Genomic DNA, 25,723 nt, shown 5'->3' with positions numbered 1-25,723 from the left:
CAGACATTCTAGACTTAAGCACAGAGGGTTGCTGTGAATCTATAGGTTTAATCGATCTTCTTTCCCTCGGCAATAGCTTTCTTCCGTTGTTCTCGAGGAGGCTCTTAAAATTCGGACGTAGATACACCTATATACCCCTCCTTGACTTCCTCCTCTCGTCGGCAACGGATTTGGAAACCCATTTAAGGCCTTAAGATGCGGTCTATGTTTTTGAATTCTTCATTCGCTCGAAGTTCCAGACCTCCTATAGGCGTATCCTTCTTCCCGGGCGGCCGCCAGTTTGGGTCCGGTAGCTTCTTTCAGTTGCTTCTGCTCTCCATCCCTATCCAAATCCAGGGTTCGTTGACTTCATCGTGGTTTCCTTCCTGTACTTTTGAAGAAATGAACCAAAGTGTCCTTCTTCGCTTGAGGCATACTTTCTTGTGTGCGGGTCAAAAGATCGAACCAAAACGCTTCAACATTGAATTGTTGGAGGCTCTCATCATGGAGAGAATTCATGGAAATATGGACAGCAAGGCAGCGTGTATTTGTCCATGCTTTCTCTGGGGTCCCAGAGCTTCTCATTTTCCCGTCTATCATAAAAGGTGATTACAGTGTCACCTGGAAACAATGATTTTCAATGGCTGATTGAAAAACTGTCTGACGGCCCAACTACTGTATGGACTAAATTTCTGCCACACTTGTGGTCGCGTGATAAACTCTCAAAGTCTTTGTTCCCTGTCGTTGTTGTTGGCGTCATGAAACAGAAAATGCTGTATCATGTAATTTGACTCCGAGGTACAGAACTGCTTCAGCTTCGGGTAATTACCGGAAAATGAGTTTACGAGCAAGGCAAGCTGAAGCCGTGTGACTCGGTTTTAGGAGTAGGTATCGAGTGAAAGGATTTTAGATTTCAATCGACGGCTGTATCGCGATGAGAGACCAAGAAGGAAACACGTATTACTGGGGAAAAGGTTAGACAAAGCACATTGAATTCGTCATTCGCCAGTCTAAGAAGACATTGATTGCTGCGACTGCGGATGGAGATTCCAATAATAGAAATAAAAAAAAATGGGCAAACCTATGAGACCTTTTTTTACCAAATTTCTCTGCTTCATGGCAATCGCAGTAGGCAGAGTACAGCTTTCAATCTATTTTTGGAGAGAGAAATACGGCGAGAAATGCCAGAAATTGCACCTAATTCCCAGAGTACATCGCACATTTAATTACAACACATAAAGTAACACCAAGAGTCCTCTTGAAGCACTAACTAAGCTTGTTATTCTACCATGAAAACCATGAAAACGATAAAGCACCACAAAGATCTCTGCTATATATATAACGTCTCTTCAACGCTTAACTTCGTGTTCAACTGTCACGCCACATTACACGTCACGTTACACGTCACGCATCACGAGTGTTATTTACGCTCCAACAGTAGGTGATACTAGAGTCATTCTAAAGCTTCTTGTTATTGTAATTTTTACCTCATGCATTTCATTTTGAAGAGTGCATAATATCGGTTACTTTTTAATTAACTTATGCTCCAATTTCGTTAAAAGATTACCGGTTATGGACATTGAGCGCGTATCCAGATTCCATTAGGATTTTCGTGCGAAGAACACGAAGTACGTGTACCCTAACGCCTATGGGCCCTTTGACGAAAAATTTGCTTTGTAGGAATAGAAGTTTTTCCTTTAGGACTAGAATGCAAGTGATATATTTCACAGGGACTAAGGTAACTTTTACAGTAAGCAGAGTACCAGTTTTCGCAACTTATCTTTATTTTACTTGTCGGTCGAAATTATACAACACGTAACAAAACTACAGTACACTCTCCGTTTATCAAACTATAAAGGTTGAATCAAGAAATACAAGTAAAGTCGCCGATCTGTAGCAACACTCAAATATTCTCAATTACTATGAAACGCTGGTCAATAAAAAGTTGAACTCTCAACAATCTCTAATAAAAGTTTGCTTTGGGAGGCACCCTTATAAAGGCTTGCTGGGATCTGATGTTTCTAGAGAAAGCAATTTGATGGTAAACAGCAAGCAGGTAACAACGACTTTGACAAAAAAGGTATTTTATCGTGTCGTATGATCCTTCCAATGAAGAAAGTCTTGACAAGAACTGCTGTCGGTACTACGGACTGATTTTTTGACAACCTTAGCGGAAGTCATCATCAGAATCGAATGAAGAACAATAAAAACAAGTATGGAAATGTTATATTCAGCTAGTTCATAATCTAGATCATCATAAAAATTAAACCATCGCTCAGTGATTCAAATCTTCTATCATGTGACCTATTTCTTGATATTTAGAAAAATTTCGATATTATATATAATAAGATTTTACTATTTAGATAAGTTTCGGTTGTGGAACGCCAGCGGTTAATACACGGCAGCTGCTTATGAAATACCTCGTTCTGTTAGTGGACAGATTTCTACTAAAAAAGAGCGGACTTCAAAATGTTCTTCTTAACCTTGGGTCCTCTTGATGGTTTCGCCATGAAGTCTGTTCATTTGTCTGAGTAAGGCCCTTTCAGATACTTCACGATCCAACTTTCCATTATTGCAGTGCGTTTAGAACAAAAGAGATCGTTTGTTAGGATATAAGAATGGCAGCGTTTGACAGAAAGCTTGTAAAACGCGAAGAAACAACAGCAACAGGCAGGTGGAGCGAGAAAGGCAGTCCTGGATTGTTCTCACCCGTCTACTACATTTTGCCATGTGTCTGTCCATTTGTCCGAGTAACGTCCCTCCAGATAGTCCACGACCAAATTTTTCATTACCACAATGCGTTCCTGTTTAGAAGAGAGAGAATCAAATTTTAAGATGACAGAATGGCAGCGTTCGACAGAGCGCTTGTTAACCTTAGGAACAAAAGAATGGAACGATGGAATTTGCTCCTGACTGGCTTTAATATTTAAAGAACCGCAACTGTGCTACAGGGTAGAAAAACTAAAAGGAGATCTCACCGGGCTTGAAAAAAACAAAAAGAGAGTCTTTCTCACTAACTCGCCTCCAGCTGCCTCATTCAGTTTTGGTAGCGTATATCCTTTTAAACTTTCTCTCTCTAATTCTTTTAGCTCCTCAATAACAGTTTCGATGAATTGTTCTCTTCGTTCTTGGGGTTTTTGTTTAACAAAACTTGATGTATTGTATCTCAATGATGAATTTCATGTTTCACTCCTATTAAAAATATGGATCAATATCAGTATCTGGGCAACTGCCCACCTACCCCTCCCCTAACTCAACAACAGTCAATTGATAACAAGTCAGGGTTGATGCTGGGTTAGGGGAGGGGTAGGTGGGCAGTTGCCCAGATACTGATATTGATCCAAAAATATCATACCTCGGTTGTGGAAGGTGGCAAGTTCTTGCAACAACTCTCGCGGCAACAGCATTTTCTCATACAGCAACAACAACACGGTTTATCTTGGTTAACGTCACTCTGAAGTAAAGGAATCATACAAGTAGTCAATAACATTCACTGCACCTGGGAAACACCAATTTTTTTATTCAACTACTTCAATAAGGTTTATGATATGACTATTATCCGCCAATCAATTCGAAGCTTCAACATCCCCCCTGGCAACTCAAGGAAATTTGATTGTCGTTCCTGCCAGCGGTTGGGGATTTGAACCTTGTCTGGAGGGGGGTGGGGAATTTGAACCGGAAATGTCAAGTCTTTTCAGCCGAATAAACGTGTCTCAGTAAAGGAATTTAAAATAGGGCAACAACACTGAGAGGAGAGACCGAAGAATCTAGAAGAAGTTCGTATATTCCCTTCAACTCTCTCTTTCACATTGTCTTATTTTTGAGCCTCTCAGTAAAAATTTCTGTGAATTGAAGTCTTAGATCTTTTTTTAGCAAGAAGGGTTTTTGTTTCTCAAAACGTGATGTATTACATCTCAATGATGAATTGCATGTTCTCTCCTCCGAACAACAAAAGGTTTCATCTTGGTTAATGTTGTTCTAAGGCGAAAGAGTCATACGTTTGGTTGATGAAATTCACTGCGCTTTGAGAAAACTCCACTTTTGTCTTTCTAACTACAGCAAAAATGTATATTAGTTATTAGAGAATTACATTAGTATATGATTTTAAAGCAAGAAATAGTGTAAACATTTTTCAAATGGTAGTCTTGTTTTATGACAAAAAGGAATATCGCACAGAAAGTAAAGTACTGTCTTTGTCTACGTAGGGCGAGTTAAAAAGAGGAAACTTCAGAAGTTATATAGGGTAGAAAACGAAAGCCAAAAAAAAAAAAAAAAAGAATTAAACCAGAGTTACCAGGAATGTAATGTAGGGCGAGTTAAAAAGAGGAAACGTCAGAAGTTATATTGGTTAGAAAACGAAAGCCAAAAAAAAAAAAATTAAACCAGAGTTACCAGGATAATATTGAAGGAAAACGCCACAGGAAACAGTTTCTTTAAGGGTACATCTCTTACCTTAATGAGTACGATGGATAAGGCTCTTTTACAACACAGTAAGACGACGTAAAGAATATTGAAAGGTACTGGAACTGTGTTGCTTTTGTCAATCCACTCCAACCACATTTCAGTTCTTGAGAATTTCCATTCTTCTTGAGCATTTTCCTTCGAAGATAAGTACTAAATAAAGTCATTTTTTGTCCATCGATATTCTTATCAAATATAAAAGAAGAAAATGCCATATGAAATTTTATACTTTATATGTACAATATGCTTTTTACCACAAAACTGGATCGTTACAAGTGAAGGAACCGTGACAATTCACCTTCACTGAGAAAATAATAACGAAATATTGTTATCTAAAACCAAGTAAACGTTATTTTTTTCAACTAAAGAAGTGCCTTACGAAAAATATCACCGAATTGCGACTTAAATTTTTTAACAAGTGGCCCACGATTTATACATGAATTTAAGGCAGAGGATTTTTTCTTGACTCTTTATCAATACCACATACCATAATTCTACGGAATGAGTCATTCATCATGGCAACCAGCATGTTTAAGGCAACCATCCCTGTGCAGATCACGTAGGCTCCCATGAAGATCCTTCCAAACTCGGTAACCAGGAGAAATTCTTGATCCCTCACCGAGATGCTCTTTTCTTCTCCACCACCACCAAACAAAAACCAAAACAAGCCAATGAAAGTGTTTACATGCCTGAAATATATGACGTAGCGAGCATATTTAGTCAAGAGGGTAATGAAAGTCAAAGCGAAGAACTTTACATTCCTGTTCAGTTGCCACATCACATCAAAATGGACTATTTCCGAGATGCCTAAGGCCTGTACTTTAAAAGGAGGGTGAATTGTTATTGTCATGTGAACAAAACTAGCCTTCACAAGAAACGTAATTCGGTATTATCTACTGAGTTGTTAACGTAAATTAGCCACCGTTAAGAGTTTCAAAGCTGACGTTTCGAGCGTTAGCCCTTCGTCAGAGCTCTTCCTCCGCTCTTTCCTGTTATACCAACCCACTGACGCAGCTCCACAGTTTCTTCCGATAGTTACCCCGCCCCTTTTTTCACAAGGAAGGTTTTGCTCATGGCCTTTCTTTGAAAGTAAGATTGTTTGGAACTCGGAAACGGCCTTTTCGCGGTGGGATATACTAGTCGTGTCTGTATTTGAGCAGTCAATGCTTTAGCAACTAGAGAATATCAGATGATATTCTCTCGTGTAGCAATTATGAAGTTATCCTTATTAAGAAGACTATTAATTCAGTGGTCAGTTGGTTGCCTTTCGATGCATGAATAAGACAGTTTGCTTGCATTTACCCTCTCAGAGACGCCTCTGTTTGCGTTTTAATGTAAAGCGTAGATTTTGTAAGTATTTGGCTACCTTTTGTTAAAAATATGTTTTCAAAGTTAAAGTTGTTTGAAACAGGATAAATGTGTAACACCACACCACCACACGAGAAGTTCGAAATCCATACTATTACAACTTTTAGTCGCAATAGTAAAATAAAAAATAACCCAATGGAGAAAATTTAAAATTGAATACATACAAGGCGAATGGATGGGAAAGTTGGTGATAACTAGTTCTGTTGTCCCGTTTGCTGAGCTCCATCTCAGAGGCGACATAGTAGGAGTAAATCTTGGCCATACCAGTGGAAAATGCAACGTAAAGAACAAGAAAAATCAAAAGGAACTTTAGGACATCTCTCAGCATCCTATAGAGGGAAAGCTGCAAGGGACCAAGCACTGAACTGACTTGGAAAAAGTGTGCCAGGTGAAAAAAGGCAAGAACGGAAGCGCTGGAATATATAGCATCGGCCACGGTAAATGCATTTTTTTCAGGGTTCCATTCTTTATTACAGCCCCATGCCCCTAACCACACAGTGTATGACAGCAGAAATAAAAAGACGATTAGTGTGTCTACAACATTCCACCACTTTGAAAAGTAGATCGACCACCCTTGGTTGCAACATTCCACGACTTCCTGTAAGAGTAGCCCGATGACGTAGGAAATAACGGCATAGTCTGTGGATAGATTCAAACGACTCAGTTAACCCAAATAGGATTTCTTCCAGTTTTCTCCTTGCAGTTTGATTTTGAACATTTATTTTAAGTGTATTTTTAACTCACACGCTTTAACGTGCTAATGTCAAACGTTGAAACATGTTGGCCCAGGTATTAAACATTATTGCCTTTTTTATCCACGAACATTTATTATCATGTCTGTTGTTTTAATTAAGAAACATTAACAGAACTTCAGCACTTGACTCGAGCTGGTTAAACAGATGCTCGATTCACCGGAATTAAGTGTCTCCTCTTGACAGAAAGGTTCATTAAGCCATTGAGCCGTCATAAAACGTCATTTTTCGAATTAACTAGTTCTTTCTTTCGCAAATGGAAAGTTTGGCCATTGAGTTGACCAGTTTTGGGTGCGACTGTCCTCTTCGCCAACATTGAAAGCAATGTTTTGATAATAATTTACTTACCAATCCACGTCAAAGCTCCCCAACCGGCTCGAATCTCATACTCGAAGGACGAGGCATAAATCAAGCACAGAAAGGTCACGTACGACATGACATGATTGATGAACTTCGAGTAGGGATGCTCAAACACGTTTCTGAACCACCTCCAGCAGCAATTCTCATTGCAGGTGGTACATTTAGGGCATAATAAAATGAAAATGTAGCCGATACTTGTTATGATGACAAAAATTAATTGGAGGCAGAACAAGAGCGTTTTTTTCAGTATTCCTTTATTTTTCCATTGTGGACTGTCATAGTAGATGACCTCGTCGAGGATAAATTGACATTTTGGGCTCGTCACAAACTTAAAGACAAAGGGATTCAAAACAAAAGACTATTATACAGTGAAACCATGGAAGACTCATCAATGCAAACGACAACACTCAGTGTCTAATTCAAACCAGACAATGCATTGGCAACGCGGAATATTTATCATCTTAAGCTTTGGATCTACAGAAGTCAATTCCTATTAATCTCTCAAAATGCTTTAATGACTTTTATTTTCAATTTTTTTATGCATTTCAGCCATCCTCTTATGAGTTCAATACATTTTTTTTTCACCTTTTTGTCTCCTCAGAGCTCGCGTGAGTTGTTTGCATTCCGATGTAACTGAGGAAACAATGGACATTTTTTGGTCGTTAAAAAAAAATTCAGATCACTTGTAAGCTGAGTTGGAGTATGGACATGTATATCTTTTAGTCACTGAATTTTTCAGAGCATGACATTTCCATATACATTCAAGACTAAACCAACCTTTTCCCGTTTCTTATCTGTAGCTATCTTTAGAAGACTCAGACTGTGAATAAATTCTTTGGGTGTTTTTTTTAGTAATGCTCCTTTTCCTTCGAAATCTATGATTTGGTCCAGCTCGTTCGGTTCAAAACAATTCGCCTGGCCAACAACATCAGCTGCAAATTTCTCACATTCTGTCGCACACTTCAAGTATTCATCTCTAGTTAGGTGGGACTCGTAAGAGCTCCTTCTCACCAAGAGGCAGGCGTCAAAGAGGGCAGCTTCAACGACGTCTTCAAACTTCCTCTTCTTCTTCTCATCTTCCTCTGTGCGATTTTTTATTTCATTTCCGCTGTTGATAGAATGATTACTGGAAGCCACATTGACCAAGGGTGTACCATCAGTTTCTTGGTGTGTAACAACATTTGTAAATTTAACTTCTTCACTTTCTTTTCTTATGTAACAGGGAGAACGAGGTTTATTTCTCCACAACCATTCCAGACCGATGTACAACGGATTGCTCAGTATCTTCACCCATGCCAGCTCATCATTGTCTATTGGGGTTCTCCTTATCTTCCTCCGTGATGAGGCAACACAGCCCATTATCGATCCTTTTAATGATGTAAGCAACTTCTCCAAAGGTAAACATATGCGCTTAGAGCGGAACCCATTATCTTTCACATTCTCCTCTTCCACGATATCTTCAAACTTAGCACTTAACGTTCCAATTGTCTTACGCTGATTTTCTTTCTGATTTTCTTCCATTTTGACAATGAGTTCCCAGATTTTAATGATATTCCCCTCATCGAGAGCGTCTAGAAGTGGCTTAGGGTTAGGGTTAGGGTTAGATAGACTGTTGGTATTGGGATTTCTCTCCCTCTCTCTATCCGTTCTTATGTGATTCGACAAAAAGGCGTCCACATCATCCTTTACCCCTTTTCGCACTATTTTCAGAAAGACACGAAAAATTCTACCGTCTTTTATATCTTGTTCTTCGTCCGGAGAAAATTTCGGCGCCATAGCGTTGGCAACATTGGCGTATGTATGGGGCAATTTTCAACTGAGTTTCTTAAGTAATTTGAGATTGTTAAGTGTTTCTTTGCTTCGCTCTGTGATTGGTGCAGAAAATTCACGCCACACTTTCAACCAATCAGATGCAGATCTAAACCTGGTGGCAAATTGGTCATCTGGGTGTTCCCACACTAAAGGCGGTCTGCTTTTTTTCTTGGAGTTTTGGGGTGTACTCCTCAGCTTCAATTGGTCGTTTTATTACTTTGGTTTTGGTTTGACGACACTCAATTGAATAACGCTCTTTACTTTGCATGAATTGCTTAATAACAGTGGAGAAGATGATGGTAATTGATTCAATTGGGTCAAAGGTTTCGGTTAGTTTTTTGTGGGTATATTATTGTAAGTCGTCGGTAAATATTGCTTGTATATGTCGGAAACGCTTTCGTTGCTAAGGCCAATGGTTCCGATGGAATCTGAATGTTTGACTGTAATTTCACTCCCTTACAGAACTCAATATGGATCAATAATCAAGAATGAAATACCACCTAATGCGCACTCTTATAGCATAAAAAAAGTTGTCGTTTAGTAGAGGAGTACCTGGATTATCCAGACTCGTGAGGAATGGGATGAAAAGTCCGGATAGTCGAAAGTCTAGATAATCGAAAATATGAATATTAATTAGGCAAACATAAAACTAAGTAACTTAAAAGAGGAAACGTATCCACATTATACAAGAATTTAAACAGATTTTCGAATCACTGTGTATAGCCTGTTAAAGTACATCAAAGCCAACGAACAACGTTGTATATCGACCTCACGTGATGTGTACGCGCTGCAAACTCCACTATTCTCTGAAGCTACACAAGCTGAATAGTGTCAACATTGTTTTCCTTTCCATCCACGTCAAACATTAGTAGTAATCTCCAAATTGTAGCCAGAGAGAACCTCCCGATAGGATTTTGCTTCTGGGTGAGCTGGAGATTCCAATGCTTCCTCATTATTTTTTTTTTACCATCTAGAGCTCAAAGTAAGAAAAATGTTGTTTCTTTCGAGGAGCGAAAAATCGTAAAAATTTTATCGATTGTTTGGTTGGCCTACATACTTTATCAATTGCATAAATGACCCACTGAAGTGGTTGGTTACGCTGAGCACATTGCGAACTTGCTGACGAGGCGTCATGACGATAGATATTTAATAACATGAAGTATTATCGTTTGTCTCTCAATGTAGTCACTTCGGGTGTAGATCATGACGTTTCGACTGCATACTGCTCTTCCTCCAAGTAAGCTTCACCCTAGAAACTATTCTGCTCAGCTGTCGGATCGGCACATTTTGTCAACGGTTCCCCCGGCGGTCCGTTACCGCACGGTTCTGTTGTTGTGCTGATTTCTATTACCTGGATTGCCTCTTTCACCGGTAGATATTACTAATAACCTGGTTAACGAATAACCTCTAGAATTGTTTCTGAGATATTAGCGTTTATTCGTAATGATTTAGTTTCTGAGGGGATGCTATATTCAGAATATGAAATGTAACACCTGTCATTAACAATAAATTGGTGATCCTGGTGATTGTTATCCAGTGGGAACGCATAGATGTCGGAAAAGAAATTAGAATAAAATGGTAAATATTTATTCAGCTAGAAATAATCTAGGTGATCAAAAAATTAAATCGCTGGTGATACTTATCTTTTACCATGTGACTTCTTTCTTAACATTCGAAAGCTTTCGATGTTAGGGATAACTAGATTTTACCATTTAACCCAGCTACTCCCGCAACTTAGGAACGAAAGTTTGAGAATGTCTGAGGTAAGATTAGGGGTATGGTGACAGAACACACGGCTGGGAGACGCCCTGAATTTGAGGTGACAGATAATTCACTGCTCACGTAACGACGTTGCATGCTAACAAGCGATTTTCAGCGGCGTAAACGAGAAAATTTACCGCTGAATTTACCGGGAAGCTTCAATAAATAAGCTAGAAATTCAGAGAGAAACAAAAATTTCAATCCCTTTAAGCCGGCGAAATAAACGAATAAGCCTTTTGTAGAAATTGGTTGAGTGACCAGCAATCGGTAACCTTGTCACTGGTGTGAAGTCAAGTATTCGAAAGACCATATTTCATTCATCCTGATAGCAAATGTTGTACCATGGCAGGTTGAGATATTATGACTATTTGAGAACTTATATTTTTGTCTCTCGATCTATTTCTGTGAAAGCGATAAATCCTGCCCTCCAGTGAAATTATATTTTATCAAGTTTAAGAAATTTAAGGCAGATTCTTATATTCATAGGAGGCAGACTAAACGAAAATGAATGTAAAAAAGTTGATAAAAAAGTTTCAGACTTGTAAGCAACAAACGGTGTGAAAAAATAGATTAATACGAAGATTCGTATGAAAATCATGTAAGAGTGACGTATGGTCAAATCGTCTTCAGCACTTGCAAAACTTTCAAGTTTTTCCAACTCTTTGAAACCTCTGCTTAAACCATACAAGATAACATATTTGAAGTTTATTCATTCATTCATTCTAGAAAAATTGTTTGTTGAAATTGGCTGAATCATTACTTTAACGAAGAAGAGGTCACTTGACAAACTGTTGCAAAAGGCCTAATAGTTTTCCTACAGTGTTTATGTGGAAAGTATGAAAGAAAGTTCACCTGGTCGCTGAAGATAGGCTAACACTTAGGAAGCATGCACACTACACTACAAGACTGATCTGGACAAGCAGGGGATAAAATATGACACTTGCCTATGAAATATTATATTGTGTTAGTGGAGCGATTATTTCAAAACAGCGTATTTCATGCTTTTCCTGATGGTTTGGACATTAAGTCTGTCCACTTCTCTGTCCACTTCCATAATCATCAGACTGAGCTTTGATTATTTCGGATAGTGGGAACTTCTCTGGGTAACGTTCCATCAGATACTTCACGACCAGATTTGCCATTACCTTCTTGCGTTCCTGTTTAGGAGAAAAAGGTTCAAGTGGTAAGACGACAGAATGGCAGCTCTAGTCTTGTCAACCTTAGGGATAAAAAAATGGAACTACGAATTGATAATTCTCAACCCTTTCTCATATAATCATCAGACTGAGCTATGATCAAAATGTATAGTGGGAACTTCGAATTGAAAATCAATTTTTTTGCTACAAAGTCAGTCTATAATTACTCAATATATTACCAATGTTTCATCATAATTGATTGATACTGACTTGGTGACTCCTACTCCCGGCAGAATACCGCCTGCTTGAAAGCTAAGAGCAACAGTACGTGAAAAAGTCTAAAATAGACTCAGAATCTGAGAAGTTTATGGCCAATTTCAAGTCAAAGGTTACTAGTGTAGCGGAGAAGACAATCCGAACGCACAATATAAATCACGGTTTAATCAAATGAAGTGCGTAATCAAAATTACAAACTAAATAAGGAGATCGGTGTGAAAACACAGATGAAGAGAGCGAAGTGAGATCAAAGATACCGTAGTTATGATTGATGGTAACGTTGTAGCTGAATTTGTGTGTGGTTCGAACTAAAAGAAAATGCAGCAGAAACTAAACTAAGAAAATATCCCTGAGAAATGTAAATCGATATACGTATCAAAAAAGAAATCAATCGATATACGCATCAAAAAAAAAAGGAAATATCTTAAATATGAAATTGGTCTAGCTCCTAATGATTGTAGATAAATCGCCAATAGCGGATCGTACATGAATAGCAGACAAAATTGATGGTGTCGACAGCAACTTATAGCGATGAAATATGAAATATAATATCTGGTACATGTGCTTAAATGAAACTGATTTAAATAAAAAAAACTTATGAAGTAATAATCATTAACCAACGAAGAAATAATAGACCGGAACAAACCTAACAGAAAAGTACACAAGTTACGCGTTTCGAAACTAACAATGATTGTGTTGCTTTTGCTGGTAACTGTCTTATATGCACCTGACAGGCTTGAACATTTTAAGAACCGTAACGGTGCTACGGGCAAGAGAGAGTGAGAGGAGTGACCAACGGGTTTGGAAAAAACAAAATGAAATTCGTATTTGCAAACTCACCTCCTGCCTGCCTCATTCAATTTTGGTAGCGTATATCCTTTTCAAATTTCTCGTCTACGTTGTCTTATTTTTTTGACTTCTCAGTAACAGTTTCGATGAATTGTTCTCTTAGTTCTTGGGGTTTTTGTTTCACAAAATTTGATGCATCTCAATGATGAATTTCATGTTTCACTCCTCTTAAAAATATCATACCTCGGTTGTGGAAGGTGGCGACTTCTTGCAAATATTCTCGAGGCATATACAGAAAGAACAACACGATTTATCTTGGTCATCGTCGCTCTAAAGCAAAAGAATCATAAAATAAATCGATTAGATTTACTGCACCTGGGAAAACGCAAATCTTATCTTTCTAACAACAGCAAACGGGTTTATGTACATGGTTATTATCCTCCAATCTACCTTGTCCTATTTTTTTGGCTTCTTAGTAACAGTTTCGATGAATTGTTCTCTTAGTTCTTGGGGTTTTTGGTTTACAAAACTTGATGTATTGTATCTTAATGATGAATTTCATGTTTCACTCCTATTAAAAATATCATATCCTCGGTTGCGGAAGGTGGCGAGTTCTTGCAAATATTCTCGCAGCATATACAGTAACTGATGCCAAACTATTTCCCTTAGAAATGATATTAATTAAATTATCGTAGCTCACCTGTTGAACCTTAGAATCTGACCGTTCACTGTCACTGTCCTGTCTCTCTCCAGCCCCCTCATAAGATTTTCTCTATTCAAATAGAATAAAGCTTAAGTAAAGCACCCCCCCCCCCATCCATTAGCTGCTTCATGTGTCTACATGATTTCATTGAAATATGAAGCACACGCCCAGTTTAGAGAGGTCGAAAGATGAGAATTTCTGTTCAAACTCTCAAGGTTTTACCTAACTTAGTAAACGCGCAGCTTACGCCTGAATAAATTGTTTTTGTTTTTACACTTTCAACGCGCCAGTTTTGAAATATTTATGAATAAAGATTACCTCTCCTACACTTCAACCCAAACTCGCACGTCATGGGAATAGTAGGCGCTCCTGTGCTATTGAATTTATTTTTTAGAAATTCTCTTTTCTTAGTAAAGCAAAAGCTCCACTAGAACAAATTTAAATTCTTTTCACCTTTTACCCTAAGGAAAAATCTCACGTACTCTGAAGTATCACAGACAAAGTACAACTAACCAGTTCTTGAGAATTCACCAAAAGTTCACTCTGTTAGATTTAAAAAAAAATCTGCATCAGAAAGGACTGTCGATGATCAAAGAGAGAACGCAAGATAGTGGTGATCATGAATTGCATGTATCTCTTCTCTTTGAAAAGTGTTTATCAATAGGATATCAGCATAATACCTCGTCAGTGGAGTTCCCCTTACGACGGTTGATCTCTTTCTTAGCTTTCTCTTTTTCTTTCTTTTTTCTCTTTCTTTCCTTCATCGGAGGCTGGAAACGTGATTGAGAAACTCTGACTCTTTTTAATCATTAACTTACAGGTGCAGAGTGGAGGAGTTTAAGGGAGTCATATGGTTTTCAGGGGGGACGCAGGGGGGTCAGTCCTCGCCAACAGAGTATTATGGGGGGAAACTGACAGCTAATTAACTGTCAATGAGGGTGGGGGAAGGTCACAAGAATTATTATATAATATATAGAGCTAATCCCTCCCTCCCCTTCCGGCGATAAATAATGACCAGTCCATTGGATGTTTTGACAAATACATTAAAACTTAGCATTAATTCCATTCATTATTTAGCTTGATCCCTAATGAACATTTTACCGCTCTGATAATCTTGTATGGAAGCCAGAAGAAAAACAGTACAAGTACACTTACAAGTACACGTACAAGTACAGGTACAAGTGCAAGTACAAGTACAAGGTTCGTAGGCACAGGTACAGCATTCTCTTTGTGAATCCATTCTAGCCACATTTGGGTTCTTGAAAACTTCCATTCTGTAATTGCATTTTTCTAGAAAATTGAAGTTCAGAAATTCGATCAGTTGATGGCTCATGCTAAAGTGAATGACTAGGAAGAAAATACATCCAGCTCCAAAAATAAAAAATGTTCAAGTGCAGGACTTACGACTTATACCTCAATACTTTTTGGACCAACCGCCAAGACCCACGCCCGTAACATTCCAACGATATCACACTTTATCATATAAACTACGGTGTTATACAAGGATTTCCAGCCCTGAGAAAAGCCTTAACAACACACGTGAAAAAATACGATATCTTTTCACCTGTGTTTGGCATCGCCAATCAGCTGCTGACACGTCACTCGCCTTTCGCGCTACTCGATCAGGCAAAGCCTTTACCATTCTCAATCCGAGATCGTTTGTCAGAGATTTTTTCGGATTATGGCTGTCAAAACACTGAAAAATTCGTATCGCTTACAGACAGTGACGTTCAAACTTTTCTCTAGAAGGGGAAGAAAACCAAAATACGAGAAGAAAAACCGAAAGTTACGTATTCAGTGGCTTTGGTGATGGCACTCCTCATAGCAGAGAACGAAAATCAATAACTAGAAGATTTGCTACAGGTCGATTTTGGCCGTGTACCTGAAAGATTTCTTCTGTCGGTAAGGGCCAATTCTAAAACTGAGAATTTTTTGTATTGAAGATGAAGCCCATTGTTTGTTTTTGTGTTGATTCAACGCATGTTTTCATCTTAAGTGCACCAACGCAATTTACGATTTTTATTCGAAGATTGTCGATCCTTTTATTTTCATTCATTGGTAAAGTCGACTTTCCTTGTCAGTAAAGGGCTATTGTGTTTATTTGATAAACAAAATAACATATGGGCGCGCGCAGATATAAAAGTTCTCTTCTCGTGTTCAACTCGACATCTCACTTGTTCGCTGCGCTTACTCGTGAGCTATCGAGTTAAACACTCGAAGAGAAATTCCATATCTGCGCGCGCCCATGTGATATCCTCTATTTCTCTCTGAATACATTGTCATGGTTCGCTTTGTTTTGATCAATGATTTTAATTTTTTGTCAGGTTAGGGTCATTTTCAGCGTTACCTGAAAAGGAGATGTCCTGGGGACGAAAGACGGTGTAATTCTTTACCGAAAACAAACAAACTAACGAAAAACGCTAAAACACAAGAGACAGACCATAATTTATCGCCTGGATGATTTTAGTTATGTCACAATGAAATTTACCTGATCTTCCCATCAGGCTCTGCAATACTCCTTCTTTAACCCCCCCCCCCCCCACACACACACACACACACACACACGCACGCACACACGCACACACACACGCACGCACACACGCACACACGCACACACACACCCTGCTCATTGACAGCTAATTGGAAGTTAATTTTCTTTGGTCCCCCCTTGATACTTTGTCGATGACGACTGCTCCCCCCTTCGTTCCTCCCGAAAACCATGTGATCCCCAGGCGATAAGAACACCGGTCCCAAAACAAAAGCAATGCTTTTTTTCCTGATTGTCTCCTAGATCCGCTGAAATAACTCACCATGATATTTTCAAAAGAGTAGCTCATCATTGAGATCAGCATATTTAGTGCCACAATGACGGCAAGTATCATAAACACGATCATAAGAATGCTGACATAAGTGGATATGTAGTCGAAGCGACGATCATCGACACTCTGTCGGTTTTCGTTCACGTCAGCGAACAACCACCAAAACATATTGTAGAGAGCGGTAATGTGGCTGAAAGGGATGAAAATAAAAGGAACTTCTTGTTAGACATAATCCAGTCTGACGGTTAGTGTTTAAGGTTTGGAGCAACTCTTGTTGGGGTATGGAGTATTTTTTTGTAATTCGTAGTATGTACAGAAAATGGTATTTAAAAATATAGTTCTATCGAACTTATTCAAATCACGACCTCTATCAGAATCTAAAATATGGACTTTTTGATACGAACGTTATCAAACTTTTGCCAATGAAAATAATTTATTGGTTTTATAAAAAACCTTTTTTTGGAAACTTAGAGATCAGTTCCTAAGGCAAGCTTAAAAGAAATGACGTGTAAGTTTCCTCGAAACAGTGAATACTAAAGTAGGAGCATTTAGCTAAGAATTTGGTGAGACATAATATTCTCAAGTGAGTTTCGCGAATGCATGGCGATCGACTTGGTCGATCGCTGGGATTTACATTGCCCTTCAATCATATTTCGATCGATTAGTTCACCCAATCATAGGCATTTATATTTTCAATCACCAATCTCCTTACTAGATTGTAGCGATTGAACTATTTCATCACCTCCGCGAACTCTAACATATGGGATCTACCAATCAGGTTTCACCATCACCTCTCTAAATTATGAAGCCCTTGAAAGGACTGAACTTTGCGCATGTGAAACGGCAATGGTGCGTGTGTCTCGTTGGTGTAAAGAATGTTGGAGGTATTGAGTGAAAACTGTCGATATGACTGTACGTTTGTATGAGTTATGTTTGATTTCATAAGTAATCATTAAAGTCCAGGCAAGTGAGATTTAGTCCTTACTTGGCATATGGATGCGTCGTATTGTAATGAATTGTAATATTCTCCTTGTCCTGTTTTTGTAGTTCCTTCTCAGATTGGATGTAATACGAATAGATCTTAGTCAGCCCAGTGGAAAATGCAAAGAAGAGCACGAAGATGATGGCGAGGAACTTGATAACATCTTTCAGCATGTTCAATAAGCACAACTGCATGGGACCCAGCGTTGAACTGACTTGGAAAAAGCGTCCCAAGTGGAAAAAGGCTACGACGCAGGCACTGGCATAAATGAGAGCAGAAAGAATAAATGATGGGCTTTCTGGCTTCCACCCTCTGTATGTCAACCACGCGCTCCCCCATACTATGTAGGAAATCAGAAATGCTAAGGCCATTACTAGGTCTATAACATTCCACCACTTTGAGAAGTAATTTAAGCGGCCTTGACCCCAGAGCTCCATGAGTTCCTGTATGAATAGACCGCACGCAAAACATACACACAAAAAATCTGTTGAAAAAGTGAAAAGGAAAAAATTTAGTTTCTTAGGCACTTGAGATTTTTTTTCCGCACAGTCAGATCTAAAGAGAAATCTAATACGTTGCTTGTCCACCGTACGCCACCAACAAAGAGTTTTCTAGGCAAGCAGTTTATGAATCTTGTAATAACTAGGGGGGCAACTGTACGAAAAAGGATCTTCGACTGGGAAACTTCACATATCCTTTCTAAACAAAAAAAACCCCATGTTTAAGCCTCTTGAATACCAACAAGAGATGTTTTCTCTAGATTCCAAAATACAGTACTAAAGGGTATAACCGGCTGAGTTTAGCACTCAATTCTTATGATGAATTGCTTATTGGAAAGTGAATTCTGTCTCCTTTTACTCTCAAATCAAGACAAAAAAGGCTACATATAAATTAACTTAGAGAATCCAACTCTGGACCTACATTAAAAGCACTGGCGGTTATCTCTGTTTTTGAATTTTTAGCCGTTGATGGATTTGATTTCGCTGTGTTCACTTTAAAGTGGAATTGTTATTATTTCCTCTCACAGTGTTTTAATTATTCGAGACACAATTTCGTAACCAAATTCGTGACGTCATTTTGTAACATAATTTTGTTGACTAATTTTACATCCACTGTTTTAGTATATAGTAATCACTGCTAAAATTATTACTATCATTATCATAATTATAATGGCTATTATTATCATCTTCATCAAAATCTCTCAATTACTACGTGCGGTGTGATTGATCAATTTGGCGGGCCGTATTCCACTGTAAGACTCGCTCAGAAAGGTGGTTTTGTTTGCCAAAAGAGACATATTAAATATCTTAGAAAGTCCGTTTTCTTGGTCCGTACTGTAAGTTACAGAACGTCGTTTTTTCAGCGCTCGGATTTATGACCCAATTGCGTAACACACGGGCCGTAAGAAAAGAAACTGCTAAAGAGGGCTACATTAAGATGAAGTTAGGCACGAAGCTATAGATTGAGAGCTAGATAAATGAAAGATCCTTCTTCGTCGTTCGTGACGGAATTAGACCCGGCACAGATAAATGAAAACAAAGTATGTCTGATCTATGTATGCCGTGATAAATAGCTATAAATAATGATTTTCTAAGTACAGAACTGATCCTAAGCTGGAAACGGAGAACTTAATTTTGCAAGAGATCGTGTTCGATATCAGTTCAAATTACAGATTATCATTAAGAAGAAATCCGCAAAGAAAACGAAAGGTTTGCCTCGAACCTTCGAACTCTGGAGAATCAGCGTTTGTCGTTGAATGAACTGCTGACAGACTAAGTAAATAATAATTTGAATTCTGAGAATTGACGAAGATTTCCGGCTTCGTGTTTGAGTCTGACTTTGGGTTTAATTCTTGGTTACTTATGAATTGAAGGTTGTAATATTTGACGAATAAAGCAGACAGGAAATTTATAAAATAGGAAAATATTGAGATATACATGTAAAGTTATGGATAAATACACTTACAGCTATTCATTCTTTTAATTTTTTTTTGGTCTGACCTTTTCGCCTCGCCAAGGTTATTTAAGTAATTCTGTAATCAATGAAGCTCACTGTTTTAAGGCAATGAGCAAAAATGAACTTGACTTCTTAACTTACCAACTTTCGTTGTTTCTCCACGCCGAACCTCACCAGGCTCACACTCGGCATGAAATTGTCAGGCTTTTTCTCATTCAATAAACATCCTGTGCCCTCGATATCCATGATGAGGTGAAGCGGTTTCAGTTGGGAAGGACCTATTTGGGCAACGATATCTACGGCCAATTTCTCAAGGTCTCTCGCGCAATTCATGTAGTCGTCTCGACTGTATTGATGATACTTGTACGCGGCGATTTTCTCTAACAGGAGTGAGTCACGGAGGGATGCCTCAATAATGCCAGACAATGTAGTTTCTTTACGCTTTATTCTTTGCTTATCTGCCTCCATCTCCGATGTCCCATTCGCATTCGGCTGATTTCGGGTATTCGAATCAATCTCCCACAACCATTCGAGGGTCATGTACAACGGGTTGCTCAATATGAGGATCCATCTCCTTTCTTCTTCGTTTTGTGCCGTTGTCGTGTCTTCGATATTGTCTTCAGTGCTCTTGCAAGAGATCCATTCTTTGAAATATTTGCATAGTTGACACACTTTATTCCACGTCTCCGACATCTTCCAACGTGTGATACTTATAATGTTGTTATCTTCCTTTACGTTCTCCTTGCGCGCGATAGTTCTACAGTCATTGCTTAAGTTGTCAAGGGTCTTCTTATCATTTTTTTCTCTGAAGTCAGCGATGAGTCTCCAGACCAAGACAACATCATTCTTTTGGAGGGCAACTTCCAAACGATCTTCTCAGGCTTTAGAGGATTCAACCTCGTCTTCGACGTCTTTTTTTGCCTCCTCACGTATTAATTTCAAAAAGGTATCAGAAACATCAGTCTCCTGCGTGTCTAGGGAACAATTTTGTGCCATACCATTTGTGTCTTCTACATCTACAGAATCTTTATCTCGTTGTGTGTATGGACTGCAGCCGCGTCACCGAGACTGACTGTGAGTCTTCTGCTGGTCTCGGGAACGTTTTTGAGCTACCTGTCCATTAATATCTTCCACATCTACAGAACTGTTATCTTTTGGTGTATACGGACGGCATCCGCGTTACCGAACACACCTAAATGTTCAGTCGACCTCACTACAATGTCGGCTTTCAAAAGTTGAACTTTAGACTAAGACTTGATAGCGTTGAAATGCGATCTCAAGGTAGACAGAAATGAATGACACTCAAAAACTGAAAGTGCTCTATGAGCAAACTCTTGAATTGACACATGATTTTTTGGATTATGTTTAATGTTATCTGGTTTAGGGAATTTTGTGGTTGATTGTCGTATCTAGAGTACAAGCAGTAGTTCAGTGTTCGCTAATGTAGCAAAGAAACAAAGTAATTGAAATTGAAATGATCATGCTATTACATCTGACAAGGGTGGATGATGTCATGTGTTTTAAAAGTATATCATTTTTGTTTTTGGTTCAAAAGAAAAGGTTGGAAGTTAATGTGGGTGAAAAGTGAAATTTACTGTCTATCATTGTAAAAATTAGAAAATCAAGGCAATACTGTCTTAATGAAAACATTAACGATTCCCTCTTTATCAAATGAGACAAACGGGAACGAGTTTTGAGTGATATAACTAAGCCAAGACTGCCACCGTCATTTTGGATCTCCGCCTGGGCAGATTTTAGTCACGTGCAAGGCAACGTATAATCAATAACAAGATAGAATTTCATTTCAGGCTTATTTATCAATTTTGTGGTTTATAACTTTCGCATTTTAGTACGTAATACGTATTTTGAATCTTCAAATTGTCTTGAACCTTAAAAGAAAATTGTTCGTTAAAAATTCACTGAAAATCGGTAGCTAAAATTGTTTGTTTAGGCGTTATTTGATTTTCGTGTTTACTTGTAATTTCGTCAGTCGTCGGCATCTTTTGTTGCTTCACACAAGAAAGACACACGAAACCGAACGTAATGATCGATTTTGTCCTCAATCTCACGCCATAACAAGAAAAGCTTTTGAACATCTGTAAACTCCGTGCGCTTTGCAGTAAGTGATATTTTCAATGAATCTTCAGATTGTTTTCAAGTTCAAGGATTGAGAATTACAATTTTATGAAAAACGAAGGTTGTTCTGTTATTTCAGTGTGAATCCTAGCATGCCTGCCAGTCGCTGGCGCCGCTTGTTGAAACTAAAACGAAAAAAAAACACTCTTTTAAGATTATCATTGGCTTCTTTTTCACCCCACCACTATTCTTAGCAACAAAGGTCGCCATTTCGTTTGTTTATTGCTCGCCAAAAACTATCAAATGCACTCAAAAGCCTAAAATCGAAAAAAAGTTTACAGGAATCGACCAACCGAGCGAGCGAGCGAGCGAGCGAGCAAATGCTATTCCCCACATCGTATCTATAACTCGCTCTTGCGCATGCGCGCAATTCACGAGTTAAAAATGAAAAAGAAAGAAACAACAAAAATGAAGAAGCCAACGGCGCGTGCAATATAAAACAAACCAATATAAGATCTCTTTCTTTATTCCTTTTCCTATTCTTCGGGGCTGTCCTACAAACGAAATCATTACATCGAGAAGTTACTAAAGTATTGTGCGATCATAGGTTAACTAGCAACATTTTTCTGTCAAAACACTAATCACGGAGGCGTCAATCAAACTAGAAAATGTTTCGCAGCTTCTATCGGAAGCGGTAACACTATCTATCACGGATAAGATAACGAGACGCCAACCAAATTTGTAAATTTGAGCAGCTTAAGTATAAAGATGGAAACTCTTTTTCAATAATTACGTCTTTATAACTTTAACGAATAAAAACAAACTAGACATGGCTAGATGCTATTCTGGTTTATAATAAAGTTCGGATATAACGCGCGCTGTCATTGGTTGAAAGAGCGTGCTCTATGAGAGTATAGAACATAGAACTGAGCTAAAGCTGTCACGCCATCCGCCAAATTGTACTATGTTCGACCTTTTCCGGGACTTCTTTTTAGCTTTTTTCCGATAATTGAAAGTGAAGTTTCGGAACAAGCGAGCCGGCAAGTAGCAACAGAAGAACTAAATAAAGGTTTGTAAACATACCAGGCGCCGTAATTTACGTTATTAAAACGTGAGCAGATGCGAAAATCCTCAAAGGAAAAACAAAATAGACATTCCGAGTTTTAAAGATTAATTCACGCTCAATTAGATTGCAAGCTTATGTACGGAAATAAAAATCAAACACAGCTAACACTCATATAGTATTTAAAGTTCAGTGTTCAAAAAAAAAACAGAACAAAACAGAAATGATGAAAAATATAACCAAACTGGCATAACTGTTAAAATTCATTCTAATCATGACGGTGTCTGAGCGAATATGATCATGCAGAAGTCCATCGCGGCTCGCTCATCATGGCGATCTCCGGTCATCACAGTAAAGCAAGTCTCAGAAATTATATCGGCCGCCCTTCGAGTGAAAAAATAAGAGCTTGCTCTGATATCCTTTCCGATGCGTTGAGTGGAAAGTCACTGCAGCCGAGTTTTGCCGTATCCCGAGCGATCTTCATGTTTCGGTGAATTCGGTTGTCGTTCATTCAAAAAACACTCGCCTTTCACAGTTTGTTTTATACCTTGTCATGTGGAAAAACTCGCGTGTTTTTATGAGCCATAATTCGGCTGAAGTTTACTGAACATTTCACTTCAAGATTCTGTATGAGAGACTTAAAAACTTCAGGCAAAAGTATTAAATTCGACTTGCCGAACTATTTTAATTTGTGAGCTATCGTAGAATGTGGACTTTGATGGTTTTTGAACTTTGATGATTTGACACTTTTGACAGCTTTAGTCTTGTACAGCCAATCAGATTATTTGAACCATTCTAACAAGGATTCTGATTGGCTTATTGTAGCGTGCTTTATGAGAGTATAGAGCATGCTGACGACACTGTTCTTCGCTTTGGAAATAAAGTTTGTTTTGAAAATTTAAAGTAATGCTCGGGGAATTTAATGGATTCTTTATTATAAAAGAAATAGAGAAGCCTTGACTGTGCTCTGTTCTGTTATAAAGCACTTAGGAAGCGGCTAGAGCACTCAAGAAGTGGGAAGAAACACTCGACTACGTCTCGTGTTTCTCCCTACACTTCTTTCATGCTCTAGTCGCTTCCTGCGTGCTTTATAACAGAACAGAGCACAGTCAAGGCTTCTCTATTTGTTAATTATATATTTAATGAATGTAATGGAGAAGTTATAATTCATAGACGAGTCTATGAATTGTACCTTTTTGAATCCAGAGTAGAATCAAACCATGTCTGATTGTCCCCCTGGTTGCCTTGTGAACTTTAAAAAACAAACCACTTAAAGATAGACACTGTATGTGTGGCCTCGCACTTTCTCAATCATAAGACCCGCGTAAAAACTATGGTGAGTAATAGATCAAAGCTAAACGATTCCAAAAATTCCCAAAGAAGTGCTTGACACGACTATTTCAAGAAATGAATTTCAATTTCGAAGTATCTGACACTGAACTATACAAGACAGTCAATGTTAGGAAACTCTTCGTGATAGCTAAAAAAATCCAAGTTGATACTATGCAACACTATTAATGGTTGACCGCTTTTTTGTTCAATTGCAAATTACACCGGCAACGGATACATACAAATAGAATCCGACCGCTTCCACCGACCGGAAAGAGTGACCCTCCAAAAGACAGACAACAAAACAGACTGTGAAGGAAATTTGCATGTCCGTCAACGTTTCAAGAAGTTTTTATCATTATCGGTCAACTACTGTCAGATCAGTGATAAAATTTCTTCTTGGCTAACACGTACTTCTGTATTTCAGATTCAAAACTACCTTTGTTCTAAACGCACTGCGGCCAAATGGTAATTGCTAGGGACTCGCTCTTTGATATTTAAGTCTCCCTACCCTAAGAGGAAACTCTACAAAACAAATTGCGTGGAAAATTTCTCAGCTGAATGTTTTTTGGTTGCTTGTCTCGGTTGACTATATGGAAATAAGGACACCCTACTTTTAAATTGCTCTTGTATTGAGTCTTGGCCTTTGCTGTCCATACCCTATGCGGTTTGAGAAACAATTGGAATATGCCAGCTAGGTAACGCATCCTGAAACAGACTGAAACCTCCTCTACTGGTAAGTGGCTCGAGAAATAAACTGCTGTGAACTCGAAAAATAGTTATTTGCAAGCGAGGCAAGCTTGAATCGCTCTATTAAGTAGGCTGAGACCATAAAGCAGCTCAATGTCTGCGGAACGTTCCTCAGTAGGCGGCAGGACTATCTGTGTTTCATTTTAGACTATTTATCCTAGATGAGTATATTTGTGTGAGCTATCCAATGAAGCTGTCTCATCTTGCAATACGATGTGCTTCTTCCACCTGTGTTACAATCGGGTAGTTGCTACCAGCTCGTCCCATCTCGCTGTGTAACGTTTCTTTAGATACTCCACGACTAGTTTTTTCATTTCTTCAATACGTTTCTGTTAGTTCAAACGATAAAAGATTTAAATTAAAAGGTAGGCCCAAAAGCAAAAACATCCATGAACAGTTATTGATGTGACATAATGTAATGCGGTGTACACGACGTTAAATGTTCTTTGCTTCATAACTTTCTCATAACAGTTTTAAGCCGGTCTTGATAATTAATTTGTTTTCGGGTGGTGTGCCAAAGTTACATGGTAGCCATAAAAATTCCTAGTAAAAGTAAACATAGATCCAAAGTCAAATTTCAATATTTAGTTCAGTGTAAATTTCCTTTGACACTCAGTACAATGAAGTAGTTAAAAAAGGGCCCCATCTTCAAATAAGCAAGTGTGCATTACACACGCAAGGGTAATTTTAACCGTTTGTCGCAAAAAATGTTGACCGTAAGGTTTTTTTCTTTCAATCGAAACGGAACGAAATTAACCGTTAGCTAAAATAATAAAATAGCTAAAACCTCAACCGTTGGCCTTAAAAGCCATTACCCCGTTGAGACCCTCCATTTCAGTTAACCCTTTAACTCCCAAGATTTGATTGTTAATTCTCCTCTCTGGCTGCAACACATTTCCTTGTAAATTGGTTACGAGAATTTGGTGTTCAATCAAGGTAATATCTTGTACCCGATGAGTTTGAGTATTCTCATTACCAGTTTGCTGAAAAATGTAAGGATTTTATAGGGAGAAGTTCCGTATTAATCACTTCTAGGAGTTAAAGGGTTAAGCGCAATTTAAACATCCACAAATTTGATATCAAAAGCCCAATCAAATAAATTAAGTTTTATGATTGAGAAAATCAAAATAATGGATTTATCTTTTAGATATAATATGTGACACTATGATAAACACCAGTCACGTTTTAAACATATTCTCAGATTGAAGTTCAACTCGGCGTGAGATGTCTCGCAAAATTGTAACGCAGAATTGGAACCTTTTGCCAAAGAAAAAACAAAAGCGTACGGAAAATTCCCTCGCAGCAAATGTTTAATTTTTGAAATATTTTACAAGCCAAAATTTCATAGCCA

General features: G+C 38.3%; 3 protein-coding genes across 6 annotated transcripts in view; all 3 read right to left on the bottom strand.

Annotated features, from left to right (window-relative positions):
* Positions 1-1,745: 1,745 nt before the first annotated feature.
* LOC131798126 (short transient receptor potential channel 5) lies at positions 1,746-8,903 on the bottom strand. Its single transcript, XM_059115777.2, has 7 exons — positions 7,698-8,903; positions 6,909-7,248; positions 5,973-6,447; positions 4,928-5,129; positions 4,432-4,578; positions 3,335-3,433; positions 1,746-2,783 (listed from the first exon to the last, which is right to left on the bottom strand). Exons 1-7 carry the CDS (start codon positions 8,694-8,696, stop codon positions 2,685-2,687), a joined length of 2,361 nt encoding a protein of 786 aa, XP_058971760.2. The 5' UTR covers positions 8,697-8,903; the 3' UTR covers positions 1,746-2,684.
* A 2,280-nt stretch (positions 8,904-11,183) lies between these two features.
* On the bottom strand, positions 11,184-24,401 carry LOC131792702 (short transient receptor potential channel 6). The gene is made up of 10 exons (XM_066162724.1): positions 24,282-24,401; positions 19,296-20,455; positions 17,202-17,682; positions 16,208-16,406; positions 14,553-14,687; positions 14,078-14,167; positions 13,911-13,940; positions 13,395-13,466; positions 12,938-13,024; positions 11,184-11,650 (listed from the first exon to the last, which is right to left on the bottom strand). The coding sequence occupies exons 3-10, from the start codon at positions 17,633-17,635 to the stop codon at positions 11,516-11,518; spliced, it is 1,182 nt and encodes a 393-aa protein (XP_066018821.1). The 5' UTR covers positions 17,636-17,682; positions 19,296-20,455; positions 24,282-24,401; the 3' UTR covers positions 11,184-11,515.
* The window catches only part of LOC131798125 (short transient receptor potential channel 4), a 10,116-nt gene continuing 8,084 nt past the window's right edge, over positions 23,692-25,723 (bottom strand). For all 4 annotated transcript variants that reach the window (XM_066162715.1, XM_059115776.2, XM_066162717.1 and 1 more), the window contains exon 10: positions 23,692-24,701. In XM_066162715.1, coding sequence (XP_066018812.1) covers positions 24,606-24,701 — 96 coding nt within the window. In that variant the 3' untranslated portion in view covers positions 23,692-24,605. The remainder of the gene's footprint in view (positions 24,702-25,723) is intronic.

This window comes from Pocillopora verrucosa, chromosome 2 (genome assembly GCF_036669915.1).
Source record: "Pocillopora verrucosa isolate sample1 chromosome 2, ASM3666991v2, whole genome shotgun sequence".
Classification (NCBI taxonomy): domain Eukaryota; kingdom Metazoa; phylum Cnidaria; class Anthozoa; order Scleractinia; family Pocilloporidae; genus Pocillopora; species Pocillopora verrucosa.
Note: the sequence above shows the minus strand (reverse complement) of the source record. Positions and strands in the feature narration are given on the sequence as shown.